The 19547-nt window shown below is 34.0% G+C and overlaps 1 protein-coding gene across 1 annotated transcript in view; it reads right to left on the bottom strand.

Annotated features, from left to right (window-relative positions):
• Positions 1 to 568: 568 nt before the first annotated feature.
• The window catches only part of LOC105545695 (low-density lipoprotein receptor-related protein 1B-like), a gene marked incomplete at its 3' end in the record, with an annotated part of 761110 nt that continues 742131 nt past the window's right edge, over positions 569 to 19547 (bottom strand). Inside the window, exon 3 of the mRNA XM_011988712.1 lies at positions 569 to 706. Coding sequence (XP_011844102.1) covers positions 569 to 706 — 138 coding nt within the window. The remainder of the gene's footprint in view (positions 707 to 19547) is intronic.

Genomic DNA, 19547 nt, shown 5'->3' with positions numbered 1-19547 from the left:
ATTATCACTCTTATCATTAATATCTAGGTCATATTTTACCACTGTGGAATTTAGATGTTGATTTTTAAAAAGACAGAAAATTACAAGAAAGTTAATAGTCTAATATTATGGAAAGATTATAAAGGAAAAAATTTCCCATGGATATTTCTTACTAAAATACTTGGTTGCTGAAGCATTCCTTCAAATACTTTAAGCAAAGGTTCAGAGAAACAAGTTTGTAACACCATGTGATATCAATCTGCTGTGAAAAAGACTTCCCGTTTGCCTTTTGATCAAAAGTACTTTTTTATATGAAACATGTAATTGTTTAAGAGCCCAACTTCAAAGTCTAAATGTGTGTGTGTATGTGTGTGTGTGTGTGTGGGTTGTCTAATGGTGTTTTTTTGCTCAAACATAATACTTGCAACTTTGAAATGCATATTAAATGTCTGGCAATAAAATTCATGCTTTCTTAATAACTGATACGCTTATGGTTGAAAGAAAAGGCAGGTTCTAGGTTTTCTTTTTGAACTTTCATTACTACGCAAAATTTAATATTTCAGTTGCATTGTTCCATGAATGGACTCACCCTGACAATGTACTCCTTCGTCATACCCGTCTGGGCAGTCCAAGACACCATTGCACAGTTGGGATAAATGAACACATTTGTTGGTACCAAGGCAAGCAATGTGATTCAAGGGGCACTTGATTTCTACCTCCTCAGGACCTGAAAAAAATGTAAAAAAGAATAGAATTATGTGTTAGCTTTTTAAAATGGTAAAACTGTTAAGCACAAGTAATTACTAGCATTGTTTTACAAAACAAAGCTATAGAAAATACTGTGAGAGAAGAGTGCTGCTCTTGTTCTCAGAGACATTGAAGTTAGCCTATGTGATTAAACACCTAAGTTTTAAAAGCCCCATAGAAAAGGAAACATGTATTTTTTCAAATAATGCATTAAAAACATAAATATTCTTTCTGAACATTAAAATAGTATGGATTTAAAATCTGAGGGTTGATATGAGTCATTGTGTCATCTCATATCCCTAGATAAGTTAGGCAATGTACTTAAACTTCTTGAATCTCAATTTCTTCAGCTGTGAACTATGGATAATGGTTCTGTGCAGGTCCTCTTGTTAAAATTACATCAGGTAACATGAACAAAACTGTTTCAGTGGCGTTTAAGTGAAGTTATGCCAATCTAAAGGTTATATTATTTTTAGTCTGTTCTTTAAGAATATGAAGTTATAAATGTATTTATGTATGATTTATGTATGTATTATGTATGACTTCTATTGTTTAAAAATCTTTTACTGAGCAACTACAATGGAATAAAATTTGCTAAATAACAGGAAGTGAAAAAAAGAACATACTCATTTTTTTAAACACCAGTGATAACTACTTTGTATAATCACCCTTTGTGTTTTTAAGATAAGCTTAAATCAGAACATATGGTCTTTTCTCAGTTTACCCATTCCAAATATTTATCAAGCATCCAAATTGTATGTTATTTTATCTGAATGTCAGGCTCTCAATTCCCAAATCCTATCTATACTTCTACAAGCACTTTCCAAATCAAAATATGATTCTTCTTCATCTTATCCAGCTTTCCCAAATCCAAAGTGTAATAATTCCAATATGACTACTATCTTATATTTAATCCGACATAGATTATTGCCGCAGCCTTGATTCTATAGTCAGATACACTTAGGTTTTAATCAGAACTCTGCTGAGTCCATGGGACATTAATTGATTTAATCAAATAATTATTAGTTTTCTCATGTATAAAATGAAACTATCAAAAGAGCCTACCTCATAGGGTTGTTGTGAATGTCAACAGTTATTCACTACAAAGCTCTGAGCACTGCAATGCAGGCTGAGTAGGAATTCAATATGCATTAGTTCTGTCTCTTATACACATCTAGATGTGTATAAGAGACAGGAAAGCTCTGAGCACTGCAATGCAGGCTGAGTAGGAATTCAATATGCATTAGTTACATAAATAAATGCAGCATAGCAGAGTGCTTAACAGACTGTGGAGCCAGATTTCTGGGTCTAAATGCTGGCCCCACTATTCATGAGCTGAATGGCCTGGGCAAGCTGTATATCACGTCTGTATTTCACAGGGTTGTAGTGAGGATTCTATCAAAAGCTCTTAAACACTGTCTGGCAAACACTTAATAAGTGTTTGGTGTTATTATCATAGTTAAGTAAAAAATGTTCTAAGAAGGTAAGTTGCTTTTTGGTAAATAGTTATATCTCAAAACTCTCAAAACTCTCTTTTCTGTTGTAAGTCCCTTTCTTCCTCCTGAAAAAAAGAAAGTTCAAAAATTTCATGTTTTACTTTCTTTACTTAGTTGAGGTAAAAAAAAAAATAATAATTAAAAGGCCAATCTAACATATTTTAGGATATGCAAAATTATGAGAATTGCAGACGATTGCAATGTGATAAAATTAGAAAACAAACAAAAGAAAACAAAAGTATCATACAAGCGAAAAAACAAACTAGACTTGTCAAAAGTTAAATATAATTTTGAAATACTTTATCAAATAGGAATTATAGGTGTAAATCATTTTGTTTGATGCTAAAACAGCTTTCTCTTAACCTTTTGCATTTTGGGGGATATAAACAAATTTTCACGCTGTAGCTTCGCTAGCTGAATTGTTTAACAGATCTCTCTGTAAATTTCATGTGTATTTATATAATTACTACTAAACAAGGCTATTAAATGTCAAACACCTGTCACCCCAAATGCACAACTCATTTTCTGTAACATGCTGATATAACTTGAGGATCAATATTTTTAAAATATATCTTTATTTCCAAATATATTTTATATATATGTGTGCATATATATTAACAAAGTACAAATATACAAATTTGAATACAAATTACAGGAATAAGAGTAAGTGAAAGAGTTTTCACTGAGCCTTTCTAGTTATTTAATCTTATATTTACAATAGTAACATAAATGCATTTAAAAATGAATTTTAAAGACACATAAATTAATATTAAAAAGCTATAAACTTCTATGACCAACATCATAAAGTAGCTTTTTAAAATTACTTGGCTGATTCATAAAAATTTTAAAACATGCATCCTTGCATGAATTTCCAAGAGATGTTTAGGCCAGTTATATTCAGACATTTCTGTAAAAGTTCTAAAAGTTACCCACAGAGAAAACACTTCATAAAACTGAGAGATTTTAGAAGCATCAGTTAGAAAACAAAAAATGACTCAGCAGTTCTCACGAGCAGCAAGATTCTTTAAAAAGTGATTCATGTGTTGACTCAAATGGAAGTATGATTTTTCACTGTTAAGATTGCCAGGTAACTGAGGAACATGATAATGATAGCAGGAGTAAAATACACATCTGGTGGCCAGAAGAAAGGCTCAGCTACTTATAAATTTTGAGAAAACAGGAAAAAGTGTGTTTATTTTGCAAAGACAATGTATAGAGTTATTAGATTATTCCTAGTGGTAAAGTTTAGAGACAAGAGAGAAATTAGTCCGGGAGAACTAAAGAGTTAGTTGGTTTCTTTATAGACTAGCTACTATAGTCTTTATCATCTTTGATATACTCTTGTCTTGGTTGCCAGGACTATTGGGTAACTCATGAGACAGCTGGATCATGACTGGATGAACTGTACCTTAACCAGCCCTTCTCAAATTTTCATGTCAATACACATTAAGACAATCATAATATTTGCAAGATACACTGGAGTAAACAGCAAAGAATATTTTTAGAGGTGGCCCGAGGCCCTGGTAATTAGCCTCACAGTTGAGGGAATAAATATTTCAGACCTCTTTGAACAGTGCTAGGATATTTCAGTTGGAAAACTGCTAAAATCAGTATTTTGTTGTTCTTTCTGGAAAATGGGGAGACAGACAGGGCTGTCTGAGAAATAGCAATGCCTGCCTCAAACAAAATTCTCTCAAAAGCCAGGCAATATGGATATTTCATGTACTGTTACTTTGGGGATTACTCTATTCTAATTTCCAATGATCATTTGTGCAGTGAAAATATTTGTATCCCATGAAGCTCCTTACAGATTCTGTCCATCCTGTAAATGGACAGAACAGCGACTCTGATTACTGCTTCTACCCGTCCACCAGCGTGAGAAGCGTGGGATAATGGGGGCTTCATGAATTCTTGAGAATATGGCAATGTTGCCTTCAATTAAATGATAAGACTGAAGACTTCAATTAAATGATAATGCCTGAAGACTTTCAGGCATTTGAACATTTCACAGCCAGAGATTATAAACGAGTCACAAAAAGGAGCATGACTGGAGGTTCTCTGGTAAACCTGGCATTACCTCTGTAGTGACTGAATCATAAGGAGTTGGGAGGGACCTGGGACAGGGGCGAGGTGACCAGGTAGTGCAGGACAAATTTCAAAATTATACAAAGACATTAAAAACTTTTAGCAAGCATGGTAGTCCTTGTGAGAATGTCACCTCACCTTTCAGCAACATGCACATTCAGAAAACATTCCCTGTCCCTTAAATCTAAATGTAGGTGACCTAAGCAAGATAGCAAAATTGAAAATGTAACAACCTAAAAAGAAAAACTCCATCATTGGGTGACCTAAATTATATCAACCCATGAGGCTAGTATTTATACTTTTAAATTATGTATAAGCCTTGACCAATTAGCAGAAATGGGTTTCATTTCTTACACTAAATCTTATTTTACAAATAATGCTTCCAGGATAATGCAAGGATAATGGGATTCACCTGTATACTTCTGAATGTTTAAATTATTTTTAAGTATAGAGTAAATATCTTACCGTGTACATTAATAGGGGATAAAAAAGGACATAAGTTCCATCAAATGTATCTTCTGGTTAAAGAAAATTGAGATAGCATGTTTTGTGGAGAGGGAAATTTTTCTTCTACTCTAATGGCAGACACAGTCAAATAACTGCACTTATCCCAACACTGTCATATCTTAGCAGAAGCAGCATGACTGCTCCTTCCTCACAGCTAACCTCTCTACCTTACACTATATTATATCCCACCTTTTGGGTCTTGTCCTATCTAGAATTGTCTCTTGGTTTTATTTCCCATTTATTTTCCCAATATTTCAAAGTCCCGTGCCTGCAATCTCACTCAATTTTCTTAACTTATACCCAAGAAAAAAAGTTACTTTTGCTGTTTAAACTTTCCTTCAAGCAGTATCCCTTTTTGCCTACTGAAAAAAAAATTTACTATTAAACTTCTTCAAAACACAGACGGCACCTGCTTCATGCCTATTCCCATTTCACACTAGCCTCTGCTTCTAACATTCTGCCGAACTTCTCTCCAGGGCCTCTGTGGTCCCGGCCACAGTGAGGCCAGAGGCATGCAAAGTCCTCCAAAGACTGACCAGAATGCCTCTCTCTGAGAACATTTTCCACCATTCTTTCTCAGGCCTCTTATATTCTATTCACACCATTATTTTTGTTATTCTTCACAGCATTCCGTGGACATGATTGGACACATTTCACACACGCTTTTTCATAAAATCCCCTCAATCTTCTGCCTGGCAAACACATGATTATCCTTCAACTATATACTGTCTTTTCTTTTCCTACAACTTTTCTGACTTCTCCAAATTCTGTGGCAGATTATAGATTTGTTCATGGTTATTGTTTCTAAGTATTTTTCTTCAAAATAAGACTATGAGATATCTGATGTCACTGATTATTTCCCATCTATCTCACCAATGCAAACACCTAGCAGGTTTCATGACACAGAATTAGTGCTTGGTATACCATTGTTGAAGGAATGCACACTGCATTTTAACTCCTGGCTAATTTCTACTTCCTCTGACATGTCAGAGGTTACTCTTTTCCACCATTAATGCATTCTCAGACCAGGTTCTACAGAAACTACTTTCATCTCATGAATACTCTCAAAATTAAAATGGTCCTCAATTGCTGGTTACAACAAAACCAAACTCCTTAGCGTGATTCAATAATCTAATTGAAGCTTCATGAGTATGATTTACAATTAATTTTTAGTATTTATACACTACTTCATTCACTTCCATCTTTCACCTCCCCAAAATACACCAAATATATTCCCATTCCTGGATCTTTCTTTATGCAATACCATCATCTAGACAGGAAACCTCTTTGTTCTTTGCCTAAGAAAATCCTTCAAGGTTAGTCTCAAACCCTAGTCTCTCCATAAAGTTTTCTTTGCGAAAAACAGCATAATACAGTGAAAAGCATGTTAAGGTTTAGAGACCAAAGACTTCAATCTGAGTTTCAACTGCTATTTGCTTGTCTAAACTTGCATAAAGTACTTAACCTCACCAAGACTCTTCTTTCACATTTGAAAAATAGGGATTAATAATACTTTCTGCCTGACACTATAATGATAGGAACAAATGAAATCATGGTTGGGACATACTAGGCAAAGGGGATTTTTTTGTGAATGTCATTGCTCCCATGTTGCTCAATGAACTTGTACAGACATTGTCTATATCACACGTTTTTGGATACGTACCTCATTGTAGAGTTTATGAACTGTATCATATACGCATGGTTGAATACATCTCTTGAGGCCCAAGGACTTACATTTATTTTTTCCCACTCTATTTTATAATATTGGGTAGCATAATGTAGCAATAAAAACATATTGATTCCTAGTTGATATAAAATCAAGTCAAAAATACTTTGTTATGTAAAGCTATCACCAAATTTGATACGTAAAGCATAAGATGTCCTTGATATGCAAAAAATTATGCAGTTTTACATTTCCTTTGATTGCCGCTATCTAGTTAATTTAAAAACAGAGTTTTAATTGTATTTTTAAAATTACTTGAACATTTTTAGTAAAGCCTACTACTAATTCCAAAACACTGAGGGATATGAGGATTACTTCTATTGAAGTAATTGATTACTTCTTTTGGCATGAAAACAGATCGCTGCAGCCTTGACCTCTCTGGTTCAAGGTAACCTCTCGCCTCAGCTTCCCAAGTACCTAGGACTACAGACTTGTGTCACCAAACCTGGCTAATTCTTTCAGTTTTTGTACTGACATGTTGCCTGTACAACATGCCTGTACATGTTGGTCTCACCATGTTGCCCAGGCTGGTCTCAAACTCCTGGGCTTCAGCAGTCCTCCTGTCAGCCTGTCAGTGCTGGGAATTTCAAGCATGAGCCCCTATACCTAGCATCTTTTAAATATTTATTCCCGTGCAATCTTTCTCCTTATGAAATTGAAGATCCTATGATTTCTAAGAATTTGTAACAAATGCCTTAAAAATTAACTTTCTTGGAATTATTTAAAAACAAATTTTTAGTGTTATTATAACTAAGTTATATATTAAGATTTATAGAGTACCATTAACCAGATTTCAAGTATGTTCTTTTACATGTTTTTTTTTTTTTTTTTTTTTTTTTTTTGAGACAGGGTCTTGTTCTGTTGCCCGGGCTGGGGTACAGTGGCGTGATCATGGCTCCTGCAGCCTTCACCTCCTGGGCCAAAGCAAACCTCCCACCTCAGCCTCCCATGATGCTTGGCTTTATTTATTTATTTATTTATTTATTGTGAGCAGGGGTGGGGAGGTGGCAGGTTCAGAGATATAATTTTGCCACATTGCGCAGGCTGGTCTCAAGCTCTGGAGCTCAAGCAATCTGCCTGACTTTACCTCCCGAAACACTGGAATTACAGGCATGAGCCACCACACCTTGCCTTCTTTTATTAAGAATGCTTTTCACACACAATTAGATCTATTTTCTTGGATATATTACAGACAAACTATCACTTCTAGTATTTTAAGGTGGAAAGATAATTTTTATGTAGTTATTATAAGAGTATGAAAAAGTTACATTATAATATCTATTATAATTACCATAGCTGAGAATTCAAAATAGTTACAGCAGTCTAGACCATTTATAAGACTATCAAGAATGTGAGCAACATCATTTACTCAATGTTATTTGGGAAAATTAGCATATAATATAAAGATAGTTAATATCATACTTCGGCTTATTATTAAATATAATATCGAATCACATAATATCTTTACAGAAGCAATACAGCTTTCCTAGAACTGTGTTTATTTCACAAGATCTTGTTCTTATTTTCAAATACACCTTACTTTTACGTCTGAGCTATTTCACCTGACAAACTTATATGTAAGTGCATTAAATAAAACAAATTTATAGTATTTCAAATAAAATTAAAATTGGATTTATGAGTTTCAACTTCCAAATAAAACAATATTAATTGAATCATTTGTTAATCTGTATGATTACACTTGAGGATGCAAGAATATAAATAAGAACCTCTAAAGATTCATGTGCACTCAATACTAATAGTAACTCACTCAAATCAAATAATTTCTCTGTAAAATAGGTTCCAGTAATGGCTTTTGTGTTTACATATTTCAAATGGATGTTGTGAAGATTCACAAACTGCAAGAGATGTAAAGATGATTGATTTTGTCCAGCTGCAGTACCCTTTAGCCATCTCTGACATCTAATTTTTAAAGCCCTGGGGAAGGAATTTTTGTAGCTTTGATAACTGTTTTAGGATTTAAAAATCCTTTCTCTTTTGAAGACTCAGTGTAGGAACTTTTTTTGCATCTAACATAGAGCTTTACGTATGTATTTAATATGTGAAAAAATATCTGCTCGCCTAAAAAAAACAACACCTGCTATGACCAAAGTACCAATGGTATGTATTATTATGAATATAAACAATGGAGTCTAGTTAAGATCCTTTTACTGAAGTATTTTAGATCATGTCAGAAAATATTGTCATGTTAAAATAGCCTCGTGTGTGTGTGTGTGTGTGTGTGTGTATGTATGTATGTCTTCTGCTAACTTTAGAATGTATCAAGTGATTTTTATCAGTTTAACGGCAAGTTGGCACCTGAATCTAAAAAGTATAGGTTAAATCATAACATTTTCCTGCACTGCAACTATAAACACTTAGAATATAGACAAAGTTGGCAAACAAAAATTATTGTGTGGACATAGGCAAAATATTATTGTCATTAATTATAGCCTTAGAAATAAGAGATGTATTAGACGAATGGAATATGTTGCTTTCTGACCTTTCATTACAAAAGCAAATAGATTAGAAAATAAATGAAATCACTGTTTTATAAGTAATTGTCATTGCAGCATTGCCTCTCATCAAACCCTATGTTAATAGAAGGAACTCAGCCTGAATGATTAAAAATCAGTGCTCTTTTAGGTGTTTTAAATGCTTCTTTATTCCTCTCCATGCATTCTTCATATTTCTGAATTGCTGGATTACCCTCACACTCTCCTTGTTAAAAGCTCCAGAAATTTATTTTCTCCTTCGCCCCCGCTCCTCCACTTCTACCTAGGTTAAAATGCACCTAGATTTTTTTTTTTTTTTTTAAATCTCTTAGAGCTCTGTTCTTTGCTAGCCAAGTTGATATACTAGGTTCTTTCATGGGTGATATATGTGTATTAAACAGGATTCTTATGAAAACAATGAGTCAGTCAGAGATTGAAATTACAAGCTCTCTGTCAAAATAATAAAAGTACTTTTGTTTGAGAGAAGGATAATTTGTTGATTGATACTCATTTCACACGTCTTGGGTGGCAATTTTGCTGACTTGTAAAGTTGGCTCTCTGACTTTTTCAATGAATAAACACATGTTTAATCAATGAATCATAAAGAAGATGCTCTTCAATTTTCAATTTTTAGAAATCCTATTGAGTCCTTAAGATACAAAACACATGTTCCAGTCATTATTTAAAACTTCTCTGTAAGGAAAAGATTTACTCAATTTGCTGATTTAAGAAAAACTTAGGAAGCCAAAGATGAAATGTTTCACTTGTATCTTTTTTCAGAAATGCAGAATAGAAGATAAGTATTTCATCTCTGAAAGCAAAGCTTTTTCCTCTTGTTCTCTGGGGCTACTTTACTTATTCTAACTGGGTGATAACTCCTAATTGCAATTTTAACGTTCAGGGCAGCTTGGAGAGCCTACCCAATTAGAAGCAGAGATAACTCCCTGGGAGGAGGCATGTTAAAAGACTAATGCCTGACAGGAAACGACAAGCCAAAATCAGATAGTTCTACACAACTCTCAGAGGAAAGGGGTCTTGCTGCTAGAAAGGGACATTGAGTGGGAGCAGCCAACTGGCTCGTGCACTTGTCAGACAGATGAGTCATTTGATCTTTGATTCCACAAATGTGTTAGAGATTGCCTCTGAGCCAAACTATGCACACACAGATATAGCTATTGGCCACTTTTAAGAGGTATTTTTGTTGTTTTTGTTTTTAAGAAACCTGTAAAAGAAAGAGGATTCTTTATCCATCCTCTTCCTCTATAGGCTAAAATAAAAAAAGTTAGATGCAGGTCTCCAGTTAAGGCTTAAAAACCAATGGCATGTTAATGTCAGCTGGTTAGTGGAAGAAAGGGTTTTGGTGGTATGATGGCCAAGTGATAATAGTCAAATGAATTATCAATATAATATATAAATCATTACCAAAGTCCTTGAAAGGCACTATTTAGCTTTCTGCAAAACAAAACAAAAGAAAAGTAAGAAACCAACATTTGATGACTAAGTATAAAAGAAACCCAAATTAGTAAACACAATGTCTCCATCCTTTCTTGTTCTCAGATTAAGAAACAAGGAGAGTAGGGATACTTCGAGGCCCACAAAAAGTGTTATTTCTGGTCAAATTAGCTCATTACTATAATTATAAAAAGAGGAAATCAACTCCACAAAAACTGGAAAACACGCTTTTTTATTTTATAGATCTCCCTTAAGACAACATTAAATTACATGTACTGGCCTAAAAACAAAACAAAACAAAGTATCTGTGTGATTTAGGGAGAAGTTTGCTCTGTGTCAAATGACCCAGATTCACTGCAGTATATGGAGACAATGTGTAGAAAGATCTGTCACATTTATCAAAACAAAAGAAGTTGTTCATTAGTTATTTTACTTGGAAAAATAATTCTGATATTTTCCTGGATTGAGTGGATGAGAAAAAAATAGAGATGAGAGAAGACACAATAAATATGGGAGAGACTTGATTAGCATAAAGGTAGTATCATAGTGAGAGGATCAGTTAGAGCATGTATAGTGAATCGTCTTTCACTGGAAGAATCATAGTGCAAGACATGCTGATTTTTATATAAGCCAATTTACACTTGAGAGGAAGATAGAATATTAAACAGCCCAATTTAAAAGCCATAGGATGATACAAACATTCTTAAATATACCAGTCCTGAATCATTGGTAAATTATATGCATTTCATATTTCAGACACAAAGTGAATGTTGTTGATGACAAATATTCTTCAAAATTTAATTTCTTATGGCATTCAAAATGACATTAACTCTGAAAACGATTTTATGATACACTTTTAATGAAAACAAACTGTCCTTTATTGCATTCTGTAAAAGTAGCATTAATAGGATAATTGCTGTTTATTGAGTACTTCCTATGTTCCAGGCTCTGTGGTGAGCACATAATGTCCATTATCTTATTAAATCTTCACAATAACATCATGAGTTAGGTATTATAATTGATATTATATATATGAGGAAATGGAAGATTGCAGAGGTTAAATACTTTCTTCAAGGTCACAGAGTTGTAATGCTATTATTTGAATTTAGATCTCTTCTGTCTCCCAAACCTGGTTTCTTTATTTCTGTACTATATTGTGATACAATCTCAGACAAAGCAATGAAGTCTAATTATGTATCTTTTTCTGTCTCAATCTGCCTTTTTTTGTGTAGTAGACTATGGAAGTGTCTTGAGGAAAAGGGAAGAAAATCACATGAAACATCAAGATTTTGAAGTCATGCTATGCCAATACTAAAACAGCTCTTACAGTCAAGGTGATACTCAAATATTTAGCAACAGGTGGAATATACTGTACAGGCTATAGCTTTTACCAGCAGCCATGAATAGGCAACTTGAGGGGAATCTTGGCCATTTGTAGGTGATCCATGAACTCTGGCTGTGGGAGAAAGGTAGAATGGGATGGAGACGAGTGGCAAATGAGAGACATCACAGGCTGACTGACAGGCAAGTAGGTGGAGGAGTCTCAGGGTAACCTCTCGCTCTGCCCACCTGTGTCTGAGCCAGCATGAGATTATTTGAGAGGTCCTGTTAGGGCACTGGATAGCAGCTATTTAAAATGAGTAGAAGTCTTTTAATATTTTATTAATGAGTATGACTGTGCCATGCATGCCAGCTAACCATCAGTCATGCATAGAGGAACTGTATTTGTCTATTTTCAGTAAATCCTAACTATGAGTATGATCTCACCTGCTTTGCCTCGATGATAGAATACTTATTCACTCGACCCTAGGTTGTCCTTAGTGAATACAAGTAAGTTTTTCAATACTGTATATTGCTAAGGTAATGCCCAATTCTTATAATAATCAGCTAAGTGACCCTTACCACAAAACCATTCCTTTAACCATTTAATCAGTCTATCACCGTGTGCTTATTTTTACTTTGGTGGGCCATCTTCTGAGGTCAAGCAGACTGGCCACATGACAGTCGCTACGTCTTCCTGGTGAAGACCTGTTAGTTCTGCCACTTGGCACAGCCTCAGGGCCTGGTTAGCTCAGCAGGTTGAAGCCCAGCATGAAGGATGTCAACATCACAGGTCCAAATACCATATGGTACAAGGATCTGTCTTTCCATTTTTCAGTCTCAGATCTTACCTCCTAACATCTGCCGCCCATATAACCTCTTTATACTAGAACGGACACTAGGCAAGTTAGTACCTTTGAAGCAACACAAAACCCTAATAGGAAGGATGGATACCACCTGGTAATCAATTGCATATTAAAAATGACAAAGCCTTAACTGGGCTTGAGTTGAAGTTCAATATGCCAACACTAAACACTCAGCCGGATTCTCCCTAGGAAATGCTGCAAGGAATCGCTACAGGGCCTTTGAGCGAGGTCATATGATTGCCTCAGTGCACTAAATTAGGCGGGTGCAAACGTAACTGCTGTTTTGGCCATTGAAAGTAATAACACGTTGATTTTCTTGTTTTAAACAGAGCTGAATGCCTTCAATTTATGTGAACCATTAAACAACTGCTAAATAAACCGTATTTGGTGACTAGTGAATCAGCAAAAGATTTCTGTTTCCTCATAGACATCATCTACTGGCAATAGTAATTTTCCCCTACATTTTATGAAGCAATTACACTTTTCACAGCATACTAGATATGGAGGTTTATTTAGAGTAAAAGAAGAACACAGAAAACAATGAGATTCAGATTGAAACAGACACACACACACACACACACACACACACACACATACACAGAGTTGTAGCATTACCAATAGTGGTAATGATACTAAACTACTAAATAGCTTCTGAATGGTCTGCAAAAATGTATCAACTAAAGATATCTGTTATTGAGATACTACAAAATTCCTTACATTTATGGACAATTCTAATGATTTATATAATTGCAATACCCCTTTGAAAATGTCTTGGCTCAGGAAAAAAATACAAAACTGCAACAACAGAAAGATTTTTCCGGTTATCTATGTTGTAGGCTATAAAAAAGGTAGAAACATAAATGAAACTCGTATTGAGCAAATACACTAGGTAAACATTTCCTTCATCAGCCTGGAGTGGGACTCCAAGGCTGGTCAGCTTTACCATGAATTCTGCTCTACGATAAATATTGTTGTAGCAAGATTCCAGTGAGTCTTGTCTCCTCCATGAAATCTTTTTTCAGATATTTTTGCAAAGAAAGTCATTGACTTATTTTTGTTTCATCTGCCCTTTCTGACCACTCATACTCATGGTAATGAGCAGGAAAATGGTCAACAGGACCTGAAACAAGAAGGTTAAGAAAATCAAAGGTCAACAGAAATGTACAGAATGGAAAATCAGGCACTGGGCAACAGACATGACCCAGTTTCGATCTGGCCTTAAATTCATAACATGACTCTCGAAAAGGTTCTTTTCTACAGAAGTTTGAACAGGTATATGCAAATAGAAAAAAAAGTAGGACACCTTTTTACTTTTAAGTTTAATGCTTATTCTATTTACTCTGTAAGGGAATTCTGTAGAAGGTATTTGTCAATTCAGTACCTTTACTATATGGAATCTGATTGAAACCTCGTTGAACACTGACGTTTAAAGATTTGAGTATGTGAGTGCATGCATGCACACACACACATACACAAACAATAATTTGGTAAAATAAAAAAAATGCTCTGCTATAAGCAACAAATATATAAATATACACATATATATCTGTCACTTCTAGAAAATATACAAATTCTTCTCTGCAACATCTTTCTTGTAGCTTCACCTATGTTCTCATTATTATATTATCTAATGAAGTTGATTAATGACAGCAATTAAAATAGCATAGTATTTAAGACAGAAAGAGTCATCCATAGAATTTAAGGATGCTTATTTATATCTAAAACTATCATGGAAACACTGTTATATTGTTTTATTACAACTAAGATACATTTCAAAGCTTCTTCAAATATGAGAGCTTAAAATTATTCTAGAATAATGTCAATATTTTATGCTGGAGTTCATCAAGGGTTTCATTTTCCTTGATATTATTCAACATATTTCACCATTTTGCCACTCTGATCTGATTTTCATGGATTATGTCTCTCCTGAATTTGTATCCACTTGTCATTATACACATTTGGTAAATGTTACATTCAGAGCCATACTATGTACTCTAAAAAAAATGCCAAATTTTAACGTACATCTGAATCACCCAGAGGTCTTAAAGTGCCGATTATGAGTCAGTAGATTTTTGCTGGAATTAAAATTCCACATTTCTAGAGGTTCCCAGGCAATGTCGGTGCTGCTTCTACACAGACTACACTTTAAGTAGCAATGTTCTAATGCCTCCTAAAAGTAGACTAAAAACCCAATGCCCATTTTCTGGAAATATGTTCATTGAAATTGAGCTCCTAGACAGAGCATCTCATTTCATTCAACCATGAATTAAACACAATATCACTCAAAAAAGAACATGCACACATAGCTTTTATCTTTTTATGAATATTAATATATTGTCACATCCTGGAAATGCTGACTTGCCACACATTCTTATGAATGAGTCTGTCTTTGGAAGAGTATATGCATTCATACGCAGGTAAAAATCTTCTAAACATTATATTGGAATTTGCTTGTATCATCAAAGAAGAAATAAGAAAAATGTCATGGGTTATGGAGAAGAAAAGAATAGAAAACAACCAGATGTAAAATGTGAGAAATTATGAAAAAAGAAGAACCAGATATAAAATGTGAAAAATTATGAAAAACGTCTGTTTTCTGTTGTTTGGTTTTAGAAACAGAATTGATAGCATGAAAGTACAAATGATCTGATCATATGATATCGTATCTGACAGCTTGGTTAAAATTTTATCAGTCACTTCTCAATTTACCTCAGTAGGGAGCAGCAGCCTCAGTAGCTATGAGTCAGAACTTGTGACATAAGAAAAACAAAGGCAGAAGACCAACTTCCATTTTATTTGCAATTTCTCATATATTACAAATATATTAGAAATAGAAATAAATGAATGCACACACATAAATTCCCCAATTTATGTTTCTTCTTACTTTCATTTGCTTCCTTATTTTCTAAAAATTTACATCTGGAAAAGTGAGGTAGAGAGTTTATGTATCTGGGAAACTGGCACGAAGGACATTTCAAAATACTTTCTTTAGAGGCAACTATCTTCTCTCCTCTGCTACCTGCAATCACTCGCACCTCTACCACTGCATGTAATAACCATGCTTTCTTCAATTTTTAATTATGTTGTTAACAGAGATCCTAATCTGAGTCCACCTGAAAGCAAACAAACAAACAAACAAAAAAACACCTCTGGTAGCAACTTGGCGTCCTAGTTTACAACTATAAAATAACCTAGAATAACTAAATAAGGAAGTACCAGGTTTTTCTCTTACACCACATTTGTGTGAAGTGAGAACAGGAAGGAAGGTCCAGGATAAAGTAATCAGGAGACAATAGAAAAATAAGCAAATAAGCGCTGCAGGATGTTTGCTGTTTGACCAAACTTCTCTTTAATTTTCCCTACGATTGATCAGTTATTAAAATGCTTAAAGAATTGAATAGATGTCCACTAGGCCTGAACTTTAGTGCAAATCTACTGAACAAACTGTGATGACAGATTACAAAATCCTGAAGAAAAAAATGATAAATGTAGAGTTTTTTAAATGGGCAATGAAAATTTACATTTATTTTATTATAAACATATGTAACCTGACTTTTAACTTTTATGAAAATAAGAGAATAAAAAAATTATATTTAGGATATAAATTAGTTTTGAATCTTTTAAGATATGTTTCTAAAAGTACAAATAACAGTCATACAAAAAATGTAGAACAACTAAAACTTACATTAGTATCTAAATACTGTGACTTTTCAAAAGTACATCTCTACATACTTGAAATTTTTGGTTTTATAACATTAAAAAACTTGAGTATCTGAGGAGCAAACGTACCTATATAACATTAGTATTTGATGCTAAGATACTATAAAGTATTTTTAAAAAAGACCCTAATAAAATACAGGCATGAAATTGTTCAGTTGCTGAAAAGGAATAGTGGAGTAACACACATTGAAAAATAAAACAAAACTGGAAGACTTTGGTAGTCTGAAATGAACACCTTCATCTACAACACTTTAACATCTTTTTCTGTGTACAAAGTTCTACTGAGGAATAAAAGTCCCAGACATCTTTAAAATCCTTTTTTTTTTCTTTTTTTTTTGGCTAAGGTTCTGAGCAATATAGTTCCATAAGTTACAATTCTGGACCTGTTCTCTTCGAGACATTTTTTTTAAATGCGAGTTTTAGGACACTGTCATTTTGAAATATAAATCCTCTTGCAAGTTTCCTACCTGGTAAAATAACTTTTCACAATGGTATCCTTTTATATTGTTCACAATCTATTATGGCATCAGTAAAACTGCTGGAAAAACTACATTTTTTTACCAGAGATCCAGTCCCTTAAAAAAGTATCGAAATCATCCCCACTCCCCCACCTCCATCCTGCAAAGGAGCTGCTGCTTGGCCAGCATTTAGAACAACTGCATAATGGCTCATATCTTTTCAGTCATTCCAGGGAAACTATGATGGGATGAAACTACCTCTGCACGCTTCCCACATTTCTGTGGCGAATCTCTGCCATAGACATTCTCTGCATGCTTTCTATCTTTGAGTAGCAACTCTATTGTACGTGTTTCTGTTGTGAATATCTCTAAAATTCAGTAGGGGCTTCTACAAAGTTGTCCTTGCTTAGATAGGCAAATAACGACCCTCAGTCTGTTCCCTCCAGGGTGTCATTTCCGAGTAAGGTGGTCAGTACATAAATAGATTCCATTTTCAGCAATGTCTTCTGCATGAATTCATGTTTCTGCTCTGATCTGAGAAACTACAGAAGAGAATTCATTGGTAAATTCAGAAGAAAGGTTTCCCCTTGTTAATGATGCGGTTAACATATGTTAAATAATGTCCATATAACAGGCTGTGTTCTAAGCTTTTTTAGACTTACTAACTAACTCAGTCTTCTGACCAATCTTGAAAGTCACACTTATTATTTCCATTTTACAGGTGCAGAAATATGTAAATTTCATATATTTTATTTTATGTGAACTTTATTTTGAATTATAATACACTAATAAATTCAAGCTAGAAAATAGGTGTATGTGGTATAACTCAAAAATATAAGTATCATAAAATAGCTCCCTGAGTCTCATAATATGAGATTCTGGAGAATTAAAGTTCAAAAACATCTTCTTATGAATTCTGAGTGCCTAAAAGGAGAAATCATAATATACTGCATGAAAAGAAAACACAGCAGCCTGTAAATAGCTTCCAGTGTCCAATCAAGAAGTTGTCACTGATTCTGGCTTATACTTAAAGTACTACAGTATAATTAAGTCATTTTAGACTTTGAAGTTAATTACAAAATAATTAGAGGAGGGAAGTTACAACATTTTGCAATTGTTGTTGAAGTTGCAGTGGTGGTAACTTGGATTTCTGCAAAGTTAGCCTTGAGATCAGTGGTAAGCTGCTCTATACAAATGAAGCTATATACTGTAGTTAACAACCATATACAATGTATTCATGATATAGTTGCAGCAAAGATCGAAAAGAAACATGCATTGTACAGATTGACATATAAAGTTAAAATTTTTGAAAAAATTTCTTTGTAGCTGCAACACATATTATTTGGTTGGTAGATTAAGAGAAATTGCTATAGACCTGGAGTCAGATGCTCAGGCTTGACTCTGGCATTCTCCAACAGTATGACTGAGAAAGTGACAGAAACAACTATGACTTTTTTTTTTTTTCTTGTCTGTCAAATGTCGAAAAGGAGGCGCTATGGAGGGAGGCACCAGCCTAACCTCATGATCTAACCTCAAAGTCTAATCTAGCTGTGAGCATAAAATGTAAGAACACGTGAAATACTTTTAAATATCTAAACACTCCCCCCAAACAAATATAAGATTTAATTGTGTTTAAATCTTGTCTAGAAGTACAACTGCCTAGCTGGGGAATCCATTTCAAAATACTCATTAACTTTATGAAATGAAACAATAGTTTCAGGATTTTTCATTCAAATATTCTGTAAGAATCAATATCCTTCTAAAGTAATGAAATGTGGGGACAAGAGAATATTTTTAGGATTTTCCCCAAGGGGAAGACAAATAGTTTAGCTATATTTGATATAACAAGGCTGATAATCTAATATCCTGGTCACCTTGAACTAAATGGTGAAATTCATTAAGGTTGAGGAATTTGTTTGCTCATTAATATTTGTATTTAACCTCCATTTTTTAATCAAAAGATTCTAGCATACTTGAGACCTAACAAAATTACTTGATTTAAAATAAAAGTTTATAATCTCATGGGAATAGATAGATAGTTGAAGAAACACTCAAGAAAAAAAAAATTAGCATATGGGAAACTATTTCAGTATAATTGTTTAAAAACTAGGACAGCTGGCTGGGTGCGGTGGCTCGTGCCTGTAATCCCAGTGCTTTGGGAGGCTGAGGTGGGTGGATCATGAGGTCAAGAGATCGAGACCATCCTGGCCAACATAGTGAAACCCATCTCTACTAGAAATACAAAAATTAGCTGGGGGTCGTGCCACATGCCTGTAGTCCCAGCTACTCAGGAGGCTGAGGCAGGAGAATTGGTTAAATCCGGATGGCGGAGGTTGTAGTGAGCCGAGATTGTGATACTGTACTCCAGCCTGGTGACAGAGCAAGACTCCATTTCAAAAAATAAAAATAAAAAAAAATAAAAATAAAAATAAAAAAATAAGACAGCTAGGATATAGGAGTTTTAAAGTCATGAAATTTGTAATTATATTCAAGTTAAGCTTTAAATCAATTTTTAAATCTCTAAGGCTCTTCTGCACCTTAAAGTTTGTGATGTAAAAATGGATTGACCACACCAATGATTTGCTTGAATCCAAATTATTAGATACATATAAATAGAATAATTTCAATTGCAACTTTTATCTCAAAGAAAACATGAATTTACTTTATTATGACTATATATATAACATAATATAAAATATATA

The sequence above is a fragment of the Mandrillus leucophaeus genome, unplaced genomic scaffold, assembly GCF_000951045.1.
Source record: "Mandrillus leucophaeus isolate KB7577 unplaced genomic scaffold, Mleu.le_1.0 Scaffold336, whole genome shotgun sequence".
In the NCBI taxonomy this organism is placed as follows: Eukaryota; Metazoa; Chordata; class Mammalia; order Primates; family Cercopithecidae; genus Mandrillus; species Mandrillus leucophaeus.
Note: the sequence above shows the minus strand (reverse complement) of the source record. Positions and strands in the feature narration are given on the sequence as shown.